The following is an 18,165-nucleotide window of genomic DNA, read 5'->3' as shown; positions in this document are numbered from 1 at the left end:
ATAAGAGCATAATTAATTAAATAGACAATAATGACAAAAACATGAGACCAAAACATTAATGGAAGAGAAGCATGTGTAAGTAATGTGAGTCCAGTTTAAGCTACATGAAATAATAAGTTGCTCAAGAATGTTGTGACATTATTGATTAGATGCACCACTATCAGGTAGCTAAGCTTGATTGTTAACATGAGAATTCATAAAGCCAATTATAAGAAAAAATTGGCGCAACTCATAGTACCAAACCCTCGACACTTGTTTAAGGTCATAAATGACATCTAATTGATGAAGAGGTTAACCGTGACTCTGTGATAGGATATCAGAGTTTTGTTGATTAAGTAATTTTAAATCTTATTATTTGTACTTTTTTTTTCAATTAAAATCACAAGGTAATAAAAGTCTATTAAAAAGCTTTCACTTGAGAAAAGATGTTAGGAAATAATAAAAATTATATCTTAAAAATTTATCTAAGATCTTAAGTTTTTGAATTGAGATGATTTTTTAATGTTATATTGGTTAAATATTAAAAAAATATAAGATATTATGAATGCAAAAAATACTGAAATGTTGCTAATATAGAGAACATAAGAAAAACAATTCAGCAATAGAAAATCATTTTACATCTTTATTTATAATTTTTTTTCTTCATTTTTTCAATAAAAAATTGAAAAACGTATTCCAAAATGTTGAAGAGTTTTTCCCAAAAAAATAAAACAAGAAATATTTCAAAATTGTAACTACCATTAAAAATAAAAACCATAATTGATAATATTCATTTTAATTTCTTGTATTTGAAATAATCTAACTATAATATATTACTTTCATTTTATTGAAATTAAAAAGCATCATGAAAATGTTGTATTTATTAACTCCAATTTTTTTTTTTATTAGACTTATAATTAAAAGAATAATTTATGACACCAATCATATATAAAAATTTAAAATAAAATAATTTTATTAGTTATATATTTCCAAAAATGTTTGTATATAAAAGAAAAATATTGTATTATTCATCATTTCAAGTAGGGGTGATCATTTTTGGTTCGGTTCGGTTTTTATAAAAAAAATAACCAAACCGAAATTAAAAAAAAAACCAAAACCGGTTCAAATCGACCGGTTTCGGTTCGGTTCGGTTTTTTAGAACAAAACCGGTTTGGCTCGGTTTTTTTTTTGTTTTTTTCGGTTTCGGTTTGGTTTTTTTGGTTTCAGGCTTATAAAACCGAACCAATTGGTTTTTTTTAAATTTTAATCTGTTTTTTCGGTTAGTTTTTTTTTTGTTTTCTTGGTTTAATCGGTTTTTCAGTTTTTTTGCTCACCCTTAATTTCAAGTTCTTTTTTTAATTTGTAAAACAATAAAAAACTTGTAAAGTAAAACATTGAATATATATATATATATATATATATATATATATATATATATATATATATATAAGTTTTTCTAAATTAAATGAAAATTTGGAAAAATTATAAAAAGAGGCATATTGTAATTAAAGAAAACAATCTTAATTTCCTTTTTCTCACTTCATTGTTTCATGAGCTTGAACCAAATAAGAAAAGTAGATTTAAGAGAAGAGCGAGAATATAATTCATGAAAAAAAAAACTTATAATCGGTAGAAAATACTGAATTTGTATTGGTAATTGAATCGAAAAGAAATCGATAGTTGACAAAATGTGTAAAACCATTTGGTGAAAGAAAACTATTTATATTAATCATATATAATTTTACTAAATCCCTCATATATATTTTAGTTAAGAAACTATAGCTAAATAACAAAAAAAAAATTTAAGAGATTTTAAATTTGAATTTTTTCATCTAATAAAAAATATATATATTAATAAAGAATTTACATATGATTCCAATAAAAAAAAATTTCTCCGTACATAATAAATATGATGGGAGTATGCTATAAAAAACAAGAACATTTTTATAATATTTTTTTATTTAAAAATATATTAAAATAATAATATTTTTTTATTTTTAATATCAATACATTAAAATAATACAAAAACTCTCAAAATTTTAATTTAAAAAAATAAAAAAGTTTAAAAACTAAGTTGGATAGAAAAAACAAAAACAGCAAAAAATCGTAAAATCCTTAAACTCTCTGGGTGTTTCTTGTAAATTCACAGTGCCCTCTAAAATAAGGAGCATTACAGCCTTACAGGTAATGACCCCAAAAGTGTAGGACACCCTGACCCTACTCAAAAGTCAAAACTCAAAAACCTCCCATAAACCCTGGTTTAGTTCTGTCTTTGGTCCCTAGAAACCATGGGAGAAGAACCAGACCAGGAACAGGAACACATTTCTCCCACAGAAACCATTCAACAAGACTACATATGGCCTGCATTTAGATATGATTTGTCTCCACAAGGAACCCACCATTTCTTTAAACAATTCCGGACCACTTCTTCAAACTCTTAACAATTTCCTTAAAGGCATTAAATGGTAGCAGCCCATCTCTTCATTTTTCTTTGTTTTCCTAACATGTCTCCTTTTGTATTTCTCTATTGGGCGTCTGAAAGTCTGTTTCTTCTTTCTTTCTTTCTTTTTTCTTTAAGGTCTCTAGACGGGTCCTGTTTTTTAACAAGTTCTGAGGATAATACCCTGTGTTTGTTCTCAATGTAAGTTTTTTAGATCATATGATTGATTAACTTAAGGCTAATGATTTATGATTGGAAATTTTGTGTCACTTATTAATGGTAATTTGGTGCTTTGTTGTGTATTAGACGAGATAATGGTAGTGGCTGTGATGCTGATGGGTGTTGTTTACCTACTGATGAAGGTGAGTTCTTTAGTTTAGACTTAGAAAACGATCATATTTTAAAGGAAATATCGAATGCCCACCTTTTTTTCCTCTCTATATGATTGGTGTTACTAAAAATAAAACTTTTGCTATATTATATTGAATTTAAGATATTTTTTGTTATTCATTTTAGATTCATATGATGCAAATCTTGTTGTGAAGGAAGGGGAATCCGTGTATGACTTCTGTTGGTATCCATATACGACTGCTTCAGGTGCTAACCATGGGATTATCTTGTTGGATTGCTATTTTAATTTATGCATTTTTTTAAGCTGGTGATGTAAAAAGATGGAAATTTGATGTATTGCTTGGCTTTTCAGATCCTGTTAGTTGTGTATTTGCTACTACTACTCTTGACCATCCGATTCATCTTTTGGATGCTACATCTGGCCTGGTATTGGTTTATCTATTTGTGTGGGTGTGTTTTATTTAAGTTCCTCAGATGAGATAGATGGTATTTAGACGCTAGATTAAAAAAATGGAAAAAATGCCTTGTACTATGAACAAAGGTGAGGGCTTTATGATTCTTTGCCTGTTTTGGGTGTAATTGAACCAGAAATTTTGATGTACTGTACATGCTTATGTGAAAGATGTGGTTACAGCCTTTTTTCTTTCATTCTTGGGTCCATTTCTTGTTTATGATTGTATGACCACTAATTATGCATGCTGAAATTGCAGCTGCGTTGACATATCGTGCTTATGATGCTGTGGATGAAATTACTGCTGCCATTTCTCTTGCATTTAACCCAGCTGGGACTAAGTGAGAACATTCTTTTTGAAAGGTTTATCAGTTGTTCAACTAGGCTAAGATATGAGGTTGGCATTGTCTGTTTTGTACAAATCAGTTCAGAATCTAGCTATGTTCAACATTAATTTACATGATTCTTGCTTTGTCTGGTAGGATATTTGCTGGATACAATAAATCTATCAGAATCTTTGATATACATCGCCCTGGTAGAGATTTTGCACAGTATTCAACTACTCAAGGAAATAAAGAAGGGCAACCAGGTAGATTTCCGTGTTGACTGCTCAAATGTGTTACTGACAATCAGTAAAATGATGAAGCATGTTATCCTTGATTTGTTTGTTGTCTACAGGTATAATATCTGCAGTTGCCTTTTCTTCAACTCACACCGGAATGCTAGCTACTGGTTCTTACAACCAAACAAATGCAATCTATAGGGAAGACAGTATGGAACTCTTGTACATTTTATATGGCCAAGAAGGTGGGATTACACATGTAAGTGAGCATTTATCTTTATCACCTCAACTTTGATTGTGGTGTCAATGAATTAAAGGCAAAATGCTTTCTCACTCAGGTTCAATTCTCAAAGGATGGAAACTATCTTTATACTGGAGGCAGGAAGGTACGTTGTTCTGCATATATTCTTTTTATTCCAACTCAGATATATGTTATTTCCTTCCTTTCTTTCTATATGTATCTTTGTAATTACAAAATCCCACTCCTTCCATGTGCACCATATCCCTGCGTCAATCTTTCCTTCACTCTAGTCTCTGCTTGCGGTGTTGCCAATATGAGCTACAGAAAAGCTACTCTTTTTATCTCCAATTTATCTATGAACTTATGGTGATTTTATGCTATACCAATTCTCATGAAGGAGGCTCTTTCAAATATGGAAAAACACACGTATCCTTTATCTGATATGTGCTTCTGGTTTATAATGCTATGCAATTGATACATTATTTCCATATTCCTCTTAGGACCCCTATATCTTGTGCTGGGATGTACGGAAAGCTGTTGAAGTTGTGTACAAAAAAGTGTTTATCTTATGATCTACAAAATGGGCAGTGGATTTCAGGATTTCAGGCTGCAACAGGTATTCACATGCCATATCTTTTTAAGGGGTTGGTGTTTTGCTTTTTAAATATGCAAAGCTTCTCCTACATCTAATCATTTTTTTTTTTTCATTCTGTGTGCAATGCAGACACTGTTAATGGTTTCTCTTTCCACCCATTCCTTCCTATGGCGGTCTCTTCATCAGGGCACCGATGATTTCAAATTCCTGATGATTGTGACGAGAATTTGCACTTGACTAGTAACTCCAGACTCCAGTGACCCTAATGCTTTAAAGTATATATTTAGGCAAACTTTTAATCATTATCCCTCCCGCCAGTCTTGTTTTATGTGCATTTGCTGCACTCTGGAAGGCAGTCTATGTAGGTTTTTGGCTTTCTCCAGTATAAATATGACAGGAGAGTTCCTAGACTTCTTAAGTTTTAACTCACACTGTTAAGCTCCCAACAAGGAAAATAATCAAATTGGAGGGGCGGTGTTGGTCTTGTAGGTTAAACTTGTTGGTAAAGATAGTTTACGACAATAGTTAATTGATGCATACAGTATTCATAGTTGCCGTAGGTTTATCCATCAATAATTTTATGTATGTTTCATGCAGGTTACGAAAACTGTGCATCTGTGTGGAGTTTCTCCTGTGCTTCAATGGAAGAGGATGACACCAACATCCCCGATGGTGATTTTACTCGATCTGAAAATGAAATCCTCCACCAGGATCATTGAGTCGCTCCTCGGTGACCTTATGTCGATACATCTCATGTCAATACTCCTGTAATTAATAGAGACAAGCACCACTGGCCTGAATATTGTACATCCTACCATTCAATAGAAACCAATACTTTCATTGAGCAGAGAGGTTTACGTTCAAGAGATGAATTTGGACTGATGTGAAGCACAGTGTTCTTTCAAAGAGGTAAGTGATTACAAGAGGGTGAAATTACTGCGTTTTGTAACCCAGGCATCACTGAGTGGTCAACAGAGTGCAAGTTGTTTCGGTGGTGTCATTAACCTCCATAGAAATCAATTGAAAGGTCTCCTGATGGGATAAACTAGCCATAAGACCTGCGCTTGCACAGGAAAATCTTATTTGCATAAAATAAGAAAAGAAAACATTCAATTACATTATTTATAATGTGAAAGTGATATGAACGAATTGGGCAGAGCAATGCATATGGTTCGGTAGTGCCATTTCTTCTTTTTTTATTTACCTTTTAAAGTGAGATATAATTACAACATGATAACGATGGACATTTTTCTTTGCTGTAATAGTTATTGTCCACCATGATATATATATATATATATATATATATATAAAGTCCTTTCGGGTTTTGCTTGACTTTTCCTTCTTCGAAATTAGATCATGACAGAGGTTATTAATTCAATGAAAAATAAATTCGAATAAGGTTTTTTCTTTGAATTTCTGCATTAAAAATAGATATTATATTAGTAAATCAGTTTGGAATTGAGTTTTTTTATATATATAAAGATATTTAGAAGAAGATAGGTTGGATAAATGACCCTTTATTCAAAAATAAATTAGGAAAACGAAGGAAACGTAAAATATATGTACAGATTGAGGAACTTTACCCCACTTCCAAATAGCAAAAAACTACTCCAAGATTTTCTTGCATGCTGACCCGGTAACCTAATACATCATCATTGCCACCTCAGTGTGTGTGTTTACGAGTTGCCTACTCGAGCATGTTTCAAGAAACCATAAAAGGCAAGCCAAGGAAGAAGCCAAATTATCTCAACAGCCAAAAAAGGAAAACAAAATTCAAAAAACAGTAACAAAGCATGAGAAGAATTAAATCCCAAACTTTCTCGTGTATCTTTTCTTCTTATTTAAGATTGATAGACATCACTAGAAAGTTCATTCTAGAAAGATTTACTCTCAATGGCATCAGCAGAAATTGTGAGGCAAACTCTCATCATAGAGATTTCACGTAAGAGAGTAAAGAGGCTCTATCTTGGTAACACAAGTGACACTAATCATAGTGTTATTCTTCCTGATGATGTGCTTGATAAGATTCTTGCATTCTTGCCTATCAAAAAGGCTATGCAGATTGGAATCTTATCTTCAAGATTCAATCATTCTTGGATCTTCAGTCGTAGATTACACTTTGATAATGATTTTGCCAGAGGTCGCAGTCCAGAAAATTTTAAATCCATGGTTAATAAAGTCTTTGACCAGCATGCAGGTTCAAGTATTTTAAGTTTTCGATTATCTTTTGATGCAAATGGTGAGGGGTTCTTGGTTGAAAAGTGGATAAAAAAAGCTATTGAAAAGGGTGTTGAAGAGCTCGAATTGCTTTTTTATGTAATTGGAATTAATTTTGAAGGGGGAGGGCCTGTTAAACTCATTTCTGATGTTTATGACGTTGAGTCCATCAAAATCTTAAAGCTTAGTTTTTGTCAACTTGATCTTCCACCGAAGTTTAAAGGTCTGCATTTTTTTAGCACACTTGTTCTTAGAAAGATCATTGTAACCCCAACATTGATAGATAATCTATTTCTCAATTGCTTGTTACTTGAGACTTTAGATATAGCACAATGTTATAGAATTTTTCATTTGAAAATATCCACCCAGAATTTAAAGAAGTTTAAGGAGTTAAAGGTTGGAGATTGCCCGGAGATTCTGATGATTGACATTGATGCACCAACTCTACATGCAATCCATTATTGTGGGCATGTTTGTTTTATCAAATTCACCAATATCCCTGAAGTGAAAGATGTGATGCTCAATTTTGGACCTTCAAAAGGCTTTACAGGGACATTTCAAGTGAGAAATCTTGTGTACGATCTCTATAATATTCGTGTTCTCACCACTACCAGTACATTTCTTGAGGTATGTCTCCATCCATGTACTTGTTATTGTCTGATTATTTATCTTCTGTCCTGTTATTGCCCCTTTGTTTTTTATTGGAATCTACTGGTTTATTGTTCTTAACATAACGTTATGGTTTATTCAGGGTTTAACTCCAAAGTTTATGGGTGGAACATTGACAGAAATGCAATTCTCTTTTTGGAATTTGATAGAATTTCATTTGATCATGGAAGGTGCAATGTATTGCAATCCTTATGATATTGTTTCTTTCCTCAAGAATTGCCAGTATGTAGAGAAGATTTTCATTGATGTGAGTATTAATTGGTTCGGTTCTATCAACATTAATCACAACTTTCACAAATTAAGACATAGTAATTAGTATTAACTGATCAGTTTAATTTCATGGCTGCTGATAAATCTTTTGCAGCTCAAAGATTTTAACTTCGTATGTGGACCGTACTGGGAATTGCGTAATCGACAAGCTTTTGAGCAATCCCATGTATCTTTTCACAACCTTAAGTTCATTAAACTCTATGGATTTAAGTTTCAGAAAGACGAACTTCTGTTGGTGAAGTTTCTCCTGGGGAGCGCACCTGGCCTGGAGAAACTAGTGCTTATCACTCCCAATAAGTCGAGACGTGTCAAAGTTGTTACCCTAAATTTACAAGGCTTCTATCAAGATATCCAATCTTGGAAGGCATCTTCAAGAGCCGAGATAGCTGTGTTTGAGCATTCGAATGACAGGAGTTCTGTTTCTCCTATGCATTCAAAGACATGGTACTAGGGCAAGAACGGTTGGCCTTGAGAGATTATCAAGTTGAAGATGGCCTTCAGATTGCAGTCTTGTACCTAAATAATGTACCATTTTCGTGTGTCTTGTCAAAATAATGTGCCATTCGAATTTACAGTCAATTTTTACCTACTGATAAAACTAAAATCAAACTTGATCCACCCAACCCTATAATCTCCAACAACTTCAAACCTCATAGTTACCACATAGCGACGCGGACCCTAATATATATAAAAATTAACAATACATTATGAACAATTAAAAATTATGATATTGGAATATAAAAGATAGTTTAATTAGTTAGATTTTGAATTTAATTTTTAATAATTATGAGTTTTTTTTAGTATTATTAGAGATTTATATGGTCATTAATTTCATAGTTCGTAAGATTAGTTAAGATATACATAAATTGAATCAATACAAAAATAAAAAATGATGCTGGAAATTATGTCACATAATCTCTCTAGAGGAATGAAAGAGGGAGAAATTCAGTGAAGATATATATGGCCGCTAGCTAGCTACTCTATTAGTTAATCAAATTATTATTTTACGAAAAGACTTGGTAATCTTAATTTCTTATATATCTGGTGGTGAAAAAAGGGAATCAATGAAAGCTACTTTTCAAGAAAAGTACCCGTGAAATATGACCAAACTTAAAATTTTTCAACAAAAAAGATCAATCATATGATTGCCGTAAAGTAAGAAATCTAGCAGCTTCATGACATGGATTTTTGTTGAACGTGCATACACATTTATCTTTCAAAATAATATAAATAATATTTTAAAATTTTATATAATAGATGATTTTTTAATATAAAATTAAAATTATATTAATTGGATAGTCAGGAATTCAAACCTCATTACTTTTATAATATTTAAAAATTAAACATAAAATTAATAACATATTCAAAAACTATTATTTAAAAAAATAATATAAATTATATAATTAAGAAATCATCTAATACCCATGCCCAGCATTCGTATTCCATTCCTTTTCTCATGGAGGTAGCTGTCCCATTGTATATATCTCACTATATATGTAGGATTAAAAAGCATACACAGAGGCTTTGTCTATACATTAAATCAATAGATCTTCGATTGTTCATGATGTTAAATACGACTTTGGCCTAACGCTGCCGGAACTTAACCGAGCAGAGGTGGAGCGTGGTTGTCAAGTGCTAGTGCGTGGGATGATTTGGGAAACAACAACGTGTGCACTCCAAGCACCGACACAATATATACTTGCAAAAACAAGCGGAAAAGATTAGCTTTTTATGACGTGGTGATGTATGTTATTTGTAGGTGAAAAAGGGTGCGATTTCTGGTTTATTCAATGGATAAAATGGTTGGGATTTGGTTTCGTTTGGTTGTTGGTGGTGTATTGTGTTGCTGGAGAGGGAGCTAGGCTGTTTGGTGGTTGGTGTGGGGTTGGGGTACCGTGACCAGCGGCACTGGGTCAAGTCGGTGGAGGGGTACAGTGACCAGCGGCACTGGCTTCTTCTTCTTCTTCTTCTTTAATTTTTTTTACAGGTTTTCTTCCTTTTTTTATGTTTTTCTATTTTGGTCTATTCTCTTTAGGGTTTTTCCTATTTTTCTTAGGTGTTGTTTTTTTTAAAGTAAAATCGATTTAATCATTGGTAATTTTTTTTTTTTAATTGTTAATGGTTAGCTAGTGTCTTTAGACTAGATATCCCAAATAAAATTAAATTCAAGTTTTAGATTTAGATTTAGTCTAAGACTATTGCCAACAATTATATGATCAACACTTATGTGTGTGTAGGTATTAAATGATAATTATTGTGAATCTGGTGAGTCGGGTCTATTGACTTTGTCTGCATGGCTTTAGCTGTGTTTTATTCTGTAGCCAAGAAAAATTATTATATTTATTTTTTGTTATTATATGTCCAACCCTCCCTCTCTAGGCAACGCGTCTAACTTATTGATCTCTAATTTGATGCTAGCTACTTTCCTTTTTCTCTCCTTCATGATTTTCATACCTAACTCTTTAAATTTTCAAATCAACCCTTTAATTTTTTTTTCTTCATATTTTATCCATATTCTTTTTATTATTATTTGTTTTATTTTAAACTTATAAAGTTAGATTTTTTTTTCAATTTTTTATTCTATTAGATTTTGTCCTCGTTCTTTTAATTGGTATTTTTTTATTTGAGATAATTTTAACATTGAATTTTTTTATGACTTTATTCTCCTTCAGTTTTTTTTTATATTAGATTTGATCTTCATTATTTTGATTGCTATTTTTCTTTACTTTAGTAATTTTTTTAAATTGATAATTTTTTTTATTTCATCCTTCAATATTAAATTGGTTGGGAATTAAGCTTTCTTGATTGAACATAAGTTTAGAATTTCTCAAGTTGCAAGTTTGAGAAATTATCCGAGTTTATTGGATTTAGTCAAGTCCGAATTTCTTGTTTCTTTACTATCAATTGACTGAGCTTCATGTTTTTTGGCCCGCGGCATAACGCAAGACACTACTCTAGTTCCATACTGAGACTAAGGTAATATTTAGCATTGTGGTAATGGTTGCTTTTGAAAATGCTTTTTACTTGGAAATACATCAAAGTAAAGTTTTTTTATTTTTAAAACTCATTTTTTAAATCAGCATACTAAAACAATATAAAAACATCAAATAATTATTTGAAACAAAACAAAATTTCAAATTTTTTCACATCGCGAAAACAAACACTATCTAAGTGTGTGTTTTTGGTAGATGTTACTTTTCAAAGTATTTTATTGCTTGAAAATGCATCAAAATAATATTTTTTTATTTTTAAAATTTATTTTTGATATTAACACATCAAAACGATCCAAACAAAAATTGAATTTTAAAAAAATTATAATCGTGGTGGAAAAAAAAACTCAACTTGTATCACAAAAAAAAATTAAATTCAACTTTTAGTTTCGGTCATAGACCATGTCAATTAAGTGATCATTGTTGGGAATCTAGTGACTCAAGGTCAATTGACTTTGTTTGGACGGCTTTAGCTTTATTTTACAAATTTGTAGTAAAGAACTCTTTTGTTTGGACGGCTTTGGCTTTGGCTCTGGCTTTGGCTTTGGCTCTGGCTTTGGCTTTAAGAAATTTAGAACATAACTAAATCAAAAATCAATTCAAACCGATGTATTTCAGTTAATTTCAATTTTTGTTTTATCCCAGACCAGTCACACCAATGCTAGCCCCAAAATAGTCACTACGGGGATACCAATAACTTTTCATGATTTTTCCTTCTCATTTCTTATTATTTTTAAATGAAAACAAAAATTGCTTCTCTCCATTTTCACACATCCAAACACAATAATAAGAGAGATTTTTTTTTATCCCTTTACTCTTCTTTATCGTTGCTCGTTTGAAATATATTAAAATAATTTTATTTAGATTTTTTTTATTTTTAATATTAGTACATTAAAATCTTAAAAAATAATATTAAAAAAATATTAATTTAATATTTTTTTCAAGTAAAAAATATTTTTAAAATACGTTCAAAACCAAAAATCACCATACTCTAAAACACTCATTTACTATCACCATTAGGATCTCTAACTATATAACAAAATCCTAAGATCAGTCTAGTTTGCATTTATAAATAACTTTAAATATATATATATATATATATATATATATATATATATATATATATATAGTTGCATGACAAGAGAGGTAAAATTTCCTATTTAAATGTCACCGGTATGTACTAGGGACTAACAAGGGAGGGAGTGTGTCCATCATTCTAACATCATGTGATTATCTTTTAGATAAAATCAGCTTTGAAGTGTACTTGTGGTTAGTGTTCTTTGTAGTTGGTGAGGTTAGGTTAAGCTTTTGGATATTAGCTAAACAAACTTGCTTCCACCCCGTGTATTTATTTAACTTTCCATGCGTGTTCAGGATCTCCTCTGTCATGTTTTTTAAAAGTAGATTTTATTTAAAAATATATTAAAATATTTTTTTTATTTTTAACATCAATACATTAAAATTATAATAAAATATTAAAAATATATTAATTTAATATTTTTAAAACAAATATATTTTTTAAAAACAACTAAAAATAAAAGTTATTGCATTCTCAAACATAACCTCTATTTATGAACTGAACTTAATTATCCAAATACATCTTGCACTTGTTGTGTTGTGTATTATGTCTAGAATTGTGTTTGATTTATAAATAAATTAAATTAATGTTTTATGATAATTTTAATATATTAATATTAATATTAAAAATATAAAAATATTTTAAAATAAAAATTACTTTTAAAAAATATCATATAACACAAAATAAAACAGGCCAATTTTATTATATTATATTATTTCCACCCGTGTGCTCGGGTGTACCTCATGCTAATCATCTTTATTCTGTGTCCTTTGAACAACTTTCTACTGAATTTTGTCCTTGTTAGTGAACAAAGAGCCGTAGGATTGACGTGTCGTTGACTCACAATAGATTGCTATCGTGCAAAACCTGCAACTGACCATCATCAGTCAGCCGCCCTCTTAAGATACTCCAGTCAAACAAACCATTGGCCACCGCTCAACTACTCAACACCCTTCTCGTGTGTACTTCCTCACCAAATCTCCACCACTCATCCATCACCCATAAATCACCACATCAACTAACCAATAACACTCCTCCACGTAACATAGAAACCCGAAATATTATATATTACAGACGGGCCAGCTGTCGTTTTAGACAAACACCCAGCCCACCAAAAATTAAAAAACTGGACAAAACGTGTTGAAGAAGGGACCGACGAAGCAGCCGACTTAGACCGACCAAATAGCCTCGTCATCGGTTAGCAACTCCCAACTTGCTTCCTAAATCGACTCATATCTCGCCACGTGTCCCTCTACAACGGCTAGTTTCATTTTAACCGCCAAAAGGATAAGTACAGTAATTTTTTAAAGAAACACGCACACGGCGAGAAGATGTTTATCTTCGGGAAACTATAAACGTACCCTCTGAGTATATCTAAAATTTCAATTTAATCCTTTTCTCCTAATTGCACCAATAGTAACCCCCCTATCCTAATTGTTGCAATGTACTATCTAGAAACAGAAGAGATAGAAATAGTGGGACTATTAGTACATGTTTCCTTATATTTTATATTTTTAAAGTACTAAAATTATCACATAAACATATATTTTATGATAATATATTTATCTTTTCAACCAAACAAGTTTTTATCTCTTTTATATTTATCCCTTTTATTATAAAATATTATTCATATGCAATCTTATATAACTATATAATATATATGTTAAAGCATATATATTTTGACTTTTCTATTTCTAAATCAGTTAGCATCACTAATAAAATGTAGCCCATCATATATGATCATAAATATTTTAAATTTAAATAAAAATTATATAAAAAATTAATATAAAAAAGTATTGATTTTTTCTTTGAAAACCCTATATACCTATCGTATTCATCAAGGAATCTCATCCACATTATTGGATTTTTTTTTCTAATCCAATCATGATAAATCTTTTATATATATAAAAAAAAGATCATCCTTTCCAAAATGTTAAGGAATGCAAACACATGAGGGTAATAAACATGTAAATATCATACTTCTCAAATGGGGAATAAAAGCCGTTGAGATAAATGAATGGTAAAACAAAGAGGGACCAAAATGAAGTATTAGTTATAAATGGAGGGCAATATCTTATGATTTGTCCAAAATCTTCTATGCACTGGAAACCTCCAGTTTTTTCTAGCGTTAACCACGTTTATTTTAAGAATTGTTTTTACTGTGACACCTCGAATTTAAAAAAATAAAATAAAATAAAAAGCAAATCTTTTTCACGCTATATAAGCAAAACTTTACCATTTTTGAAAGCAGACCAAACTAATTTCCACTTCAAAGACTTACGGACGTTCTATATCTATCATACTCAAAGAATTTAGGGTATTGTATCTCATTTGCAACCTTAGCAAACAAAAGGGTTCGTTTCTCTATCTTTTTGAAGATTTTCCCGATATTTTCTTGATATTGTTTGCCTTGTAGTTAAAGGGTTTTATAATTAAGCCTAATCTAACCATTTTTTTCTTGGGGGTGCAGATTTAGTGACAAAGATTTGGTGATTTAAAGAAGTGAGATTTTGTAAAGATGGCATTGGGGAAGAGGTGTAGTTCAATGAGGGCAAATAGGGTTTGTGGTGGTCCTATAGTGAGCGGAGAAGAAGAGGGGTTAGGGTTCAAGTTTGTTAGGTCATATTCATTTGGAAGGAAAAGGATTTTAAGTACTAAGAATAATGTTAACAGTGAAGATCTGTTGAATCTTGATTCCACTTTTAAGTCTCCATTGAAGAGGCTCTGCAGTTTAGAGCCTGAAAAGTCTAATCTTGAAAGCCTGCCTCAAGATATCTTGGTAAGTTATACATGTATACCTAGTTTGAAATTTCTTGACTTAGTGATTTTTGCTTTTGGGTTTTTGATTGAAGGGTTTTAGTTATTGAAAGTTTCTATCTTTGGGTTTTGCAGATCAGGGTTTTGTGTCGTGTGGATCATGATGATTTGAAGCAGCTTTTTCATGTGTCTAAAGTGATTAGAGAAGCTGTAAGTGATTAAATCTATTTTTATTTTGCTGAACTAGTTTAGCAATTAGCTGTTTTCTAATTAGTTATTGATTAAGATTTTTTGTTCTTTTGTGTTCATAGACTTTGATTGCAAAAGAAAGTCATTTTGCCTATAGCACCCCAAGGAAGTCTCAAGGTTTTCGATCTCCATTCGATCTTGAGAATCCAGGTGAATTGGATGAAATTGAAGCTCCAAATGCGCCAAAGCAGCGAAGGTCTTACAAGTCACGGTTAAATCGGAAGAGCATTGCTGATGTATCAGTGGCATTGTTCGCTTCGCCAAAGAAGGGGCTATTCATGGAAACAGAAATGTGAGAGGCAGGGGTTTTGTAAATACAAGTTAAAAGGAGGAGATTAAATTGTTGTTGTAGATAAAGGGTGAAAGGAGGGTTTTGGGTATTTGGATTTGATCAGATCTCAATTCGGGTTCTGTACATGGCAATATTCTTCACAAGTTACACTTTGACACAGACCATTGTAGATTCTTCAACAGCTTTCATTGAAGATAGGATTTTTGGCCTGTTTTGTATCTCTTCAAGTTATTAGCATGCGCAAGTTAGGGGAGGGAATATGGGATATTTATTTGAGAGGAGGTCTTGGACCTTTCATTTGGGATAAAGAATGAGAATTGTTGTGTACATTTACATACTCGTTTTGTTTGAATAAAATAAAGATGGAATGTTTCCTCATTAATTCTTTGTTTGTGTTCTTCAAGATACCAAAACCAGTCCTCAAATCCGTTTCTTTTTGGCTGGTAATTGCCTTCTTTGCATACCTTTTAATTTTATTTGCTATCTATGCACTGCTTAATTCTTATGGGATGTGGCAAACTGAGACTTTTTAACTTTTTACGATCTGGTTCTGTCTGTGTATTGCATTTGATTAAGAGGAAAGAAATATAGTTTCTGTTTATAGCTTAGAAACGTGTACTGAGGTCATAAGACCCATGAATTATAACTGGCGAATGTGCCGAAGACAGTTATGTAAAGTAAAAGCAAATCTAGCATAATTTCAGCCCTGACAAGTGGGGAGAGATTGATATTCCAGAAGAAGCCCCTGGCATTTAGGAGACAGCAAATTTGGGCAGAAGTTTGGGGACAGTTTCTTTTCTGTCGTGGGGGAAATCTAGACAGGGACAGCTGTTGGAGTGGGGGAGGTTCTTAACTTGCGAACAAGGTTAATGTTTTGATGGATGCCATGGAAAAGGCAATACCAAGCTGTGCTCAACTTGAATCAAGGGAGCAATAGATTTTAGCTATAAAAGAGGATAGTAAACTGAATCTACCTGGATCCTGTGGAGCTCTATGATTAAGCTATTTCCATGTTATGATCAACGTCCTCCTAGGTAGGCAATTATTTTCAGTAATCCAGAAGGTCAGGATTAAAAATTAACTTATCAGAAAACACTTATCCTCCTACTGTGATGACACTTGTCAAGGTTTGGTCTTCACTCTTGATTGTCATATGCCCTTTTCGTAGAATCTCTCTCTCTCTCTCTCAGTGTTGACTGGGTCGTAACAGAGGAAAGAGAGGATAGGGTTCTTATGGTTCTATATAATGAGAATTATTTAATTTTCAGCACTTTAAGTCTAACGCCATTGAGAATTAGTGTCCTCATTCCATTCTTTACGATTCTTGCACCATTGTTTCCTATCAAGGTCGACTTGCTTGGTCCAAGTATCATATTCTAAGTTAGAACTTTTTTCTTTAAACTTACTTCAAGTTATTCTATATTACTTTAATATATCTTGTAGTTAATCGATTGATTATGATATTATTATATTAATCTAAATATATATTTATTATTAATAAATAAATAATTTATCTTTAATATTCATATAATATTAGATTAATTAATATAGAGTAAATATTAAGTTCATGGAACAAAAATGCTTTGCAAAGAAAATTATAAAGTTGTTGAAATTATGGGATTTCTATTGCCTCAAAACATTGTTCCTAAAATATTCCTAATCGATGCTCTCTTAAATACTAGACATTCATTAGAACCATAAAGACTAATATATATTATGTTTTTTTCTTTTTGAAATGAAGCAAGTGTTCTCATAAGCTGAGGTATAAGGGATATCTAGAACTAATATGTAGGTGCTTGTCATAAGACATGTACACTAAACAAACTCGCACGAGAATTCCATATGGAGAGATCATCTATGTCTATGGAAAGACTCATGTGACAGTTGTGTAAATAATCCTTGGACTTAATATCACTAAGTCATCTTATATAGAGAATGTTATGTTTTGATCATATTACATGTTATCTCAATTGCGGTAACGAAAGGGAAAATTTTAGGTATAACATGAACTATATGAAGATACTTAAGTGATCAAGAGATGAGTTATCACCATAAGTGAATTAGAAAAAATATTTAATGTGTTCTCAAATAGTATTGATTGAGAAATTCTTAGTCAAGGTAAATGAGATTTGAAAAGAGTTTCAAATCTTATTCAAATGATGAATGACTATTATGCAGATAACAAACATGGTTTAATATAGCAAACATATTTCATGTCTTAATGTTAAATCAAAACATTATTGATGAAAAGATATTAATTACACTGAGAAATCGATTACTGAAATGATTGTCAAACCACTAATGACTTTTCTAATATTTAGGGAATCATGACACATTGTTAGACGATACACCTGATCATCAAATATAAATTAATCAATTATTTAATTATAATTATAATTTATATTTGGGCCAACATATTAGGAACCTAATGGGTCACATACATTAAAAATCACTAGTCAGAAATTAAACTGGGATGCTTTAATTAAGTATGACTTGATTAAAATATATTTTAGAAATTAAGAATTAGAATATAATTAATACAAAAATTATATTTCCAGAACTAGAAAAATCAAAGACTTGATTGAGTTAATTTCTAAAATTATCTTGAATTAATATATGGTTATTACTCAGGGGGCAAAATGATATTTTTTTCAATTTATAAGGTATTTCATATTTCTCTATAAATAGTAAGTTATGCTTTTTATTTTTTAGTTATTGTCTGTTAGATAGAAAAACTATAAAAACACAGAATTAGAGCTAATACTCTAGGCATAGGAATCTCTCTCTCCTAAATAGAAATTCATGAGATTTCTCATGAGTAGTTCGTGTGAATTACCATTGGAGGCCGGACAATTGAACAGTTTATGGTTTGCGACAACTTAGTCTTTAAAGAATTAAGGCCGAACAATTGGACGACATGTGGTTTGCGACAACTCAGTTTTTAAAGAATTATTCAAAGCCGAAAAAGACAAGACCTTCAAATAATAAATTTTTAAATAACTCTAAATTTATCTAACAAGATCC

General features: G+C 31.2%; 3 protein-coding genes across 4 annotated transcripts; all 3 read left to right on the top strand.

Moving 5' to 3' along the window:
• The first annotated feature begins 2,189 nt into the window (after nucleotides 1-2,189).
• LOC18097455 (uncharacterized) lies at nucleotides 2,190-5,463 on the top strand. Its single transcript, XM_052452019.1, is given in 12 exon segments — nucleotides 2,190-2,444; nucleotides 2,558-2,620; nucleotides 2,726-2,781; nucleotides 2,936-3,016; nucleotides 3,481-3,618; nucleotides 3,704-3,810; nucleotides 3,900-4,042; nucleotides 4,122-4,169; nucleotides 4,525-4,589; nucleotides 4,591-4,640; nucleotides 4,749-4,859; nucleotides 5,217-5,463. Coding segments are annotated over 8 exon segments (651 nt in total). The 5' UTR covers nucleotides 2,190-2,444; nucleotides 2,558-2,620; nucleotides 2,726-2,781; nucleotides 2,936-3,016; nucleotides 3,481-3,613; the 3' UTR covers nucleotides 5,339-5,463.
• Nucleotides 5,464-6,367: 904 nt separating this feature from the next.
• Nucleotides 6,368-8,355, top strand: LOC7490786 (putative FBD-associated F-box protein At1g61330). The gene is made up of 3 exons (XM_002305620.4): nucleotides 6,368-7,463; nucleotides 7,588-7,752; nucleotides 7,870-8,355. The coding sequence occupies exons 1-3, from the start codon at nucleotides 6,513-6,515 to the stop codon at nucleotides 8,224-8,226; spliced, it is 1,473 nt and encodes a 490-aa protein (XP_002305656.4). The 5' UTR covers nucleotides 6,368-6,512; the 3' UTR covers nucleotides 8,227-8,355.
• Nucleotides 8,356-14,031: 5,676 nt separating this feature from the next.
• LOC7490785 (F-box protein At1g61340) lies at nucleotides 14,032-15,523 on the top strand. 2 transcript variants are annotated; one of them, XM_024598877.2, is made up of 4 exons: nucleotides 14,032-14,197; nucleotides 14,314-14,622; nucleotides 14,736-14,810; nucleotides 14,912-15,523. In XM_024598877.2, exons 2-4 carry the CDS (start codon nucleotides 14,362-14,364, stop codon nucleotides 15,143-15,145), a joined length of 570 nt encoding a protein of 189 aa, XP_024454645.1. In that variant the 5' UTR covers nucleotides 14,032-14,197; nucleotides 14,314-14,361; the 3' UTR covers nucleotides 15,146-15,523. The 2 variants fall into 2 exon arrangements, with proteins under 2 accessions (XP_024454645.1, XP_002305655.1); XM_002305619.4 differs by having other exon boundaries at nucleotides 14,085-14,197; nucleotides 14,328-14,622.
• Nucleotides 15,524-18,165: the final 2,642 nt, after the last annotated feature.

Source organism: Populus trichocarpa, chromosome 4 (assembly GCF_000002775.5).
Source record: "Populus trichocarpa isolate Nisqually-1 chromosome 4, P.trichocarpa_v4.1, whole genome shotgun sequence".
NCBI classification, from domain to species: domain Eukaryota; kingdom Viridiplantae; phylum Streptophyta; class Magnoliopsida; order Malpighiales; family Salicaceae; genus Populus; species Populus trichocarpa.
Note: the sequence above shows the minus strand (reverse complement) of the source record. Positions and strands in the feature narration are given on the sequence as shown.

What these genes read in the sequence shown, in the direction of transcription:
- LOC7490786 (XM_002305620.4), top strand. Translation starts at nt 6,513, where the DNA reads ATGGCATCAGCAGAAATTGTGAGGCAAACTCTCATCATAGAGATTTCA. An exon ending in CTACCAGTACATTTCTTGAG is followed by an intron (nt 7,464 to 7,587) that starts GTATGTCTCCAT and finishes TGGTTTATTCAG; the next exon opens with GGTTTAACTCCAAAGTTTAT. An exon ending in TAGAGAAGATTTTCATTGAT is followed by an intron (nt 7,753 to 7,869) that starts GTGAGTATTAAT and finishes AATCTTTTGCAG; the next exon opens with CTCAAAGATTTTAACTTCGT.
- LOC7490785 (XM_024598877.2), top strand. Translation starts at nt 14,362, where the DNA reads ATGGCATTGGGGAAGAGGTGTAGTTCAATGAGGGCAAATAGGGTTTGT. An exon ending in GCCTGCCTCAAGATATCTTG is followed by an intron (nt 14,623 to 14,735) that starts GTAAGTTATACA and finishes TGGGTTTTGCAG; the next exon opens with ATCAGGGTTTTGTGTCGTGT. An exon ending in CTAAAGTGATTAGAGAAGCT is followed by an intron (nt 14,811 to 14,911) that starts GTAAGTGATTAA and finishes TTGTGTTCATAG; the next exon opens with ACTTTGATTGCAAAAGAAAG.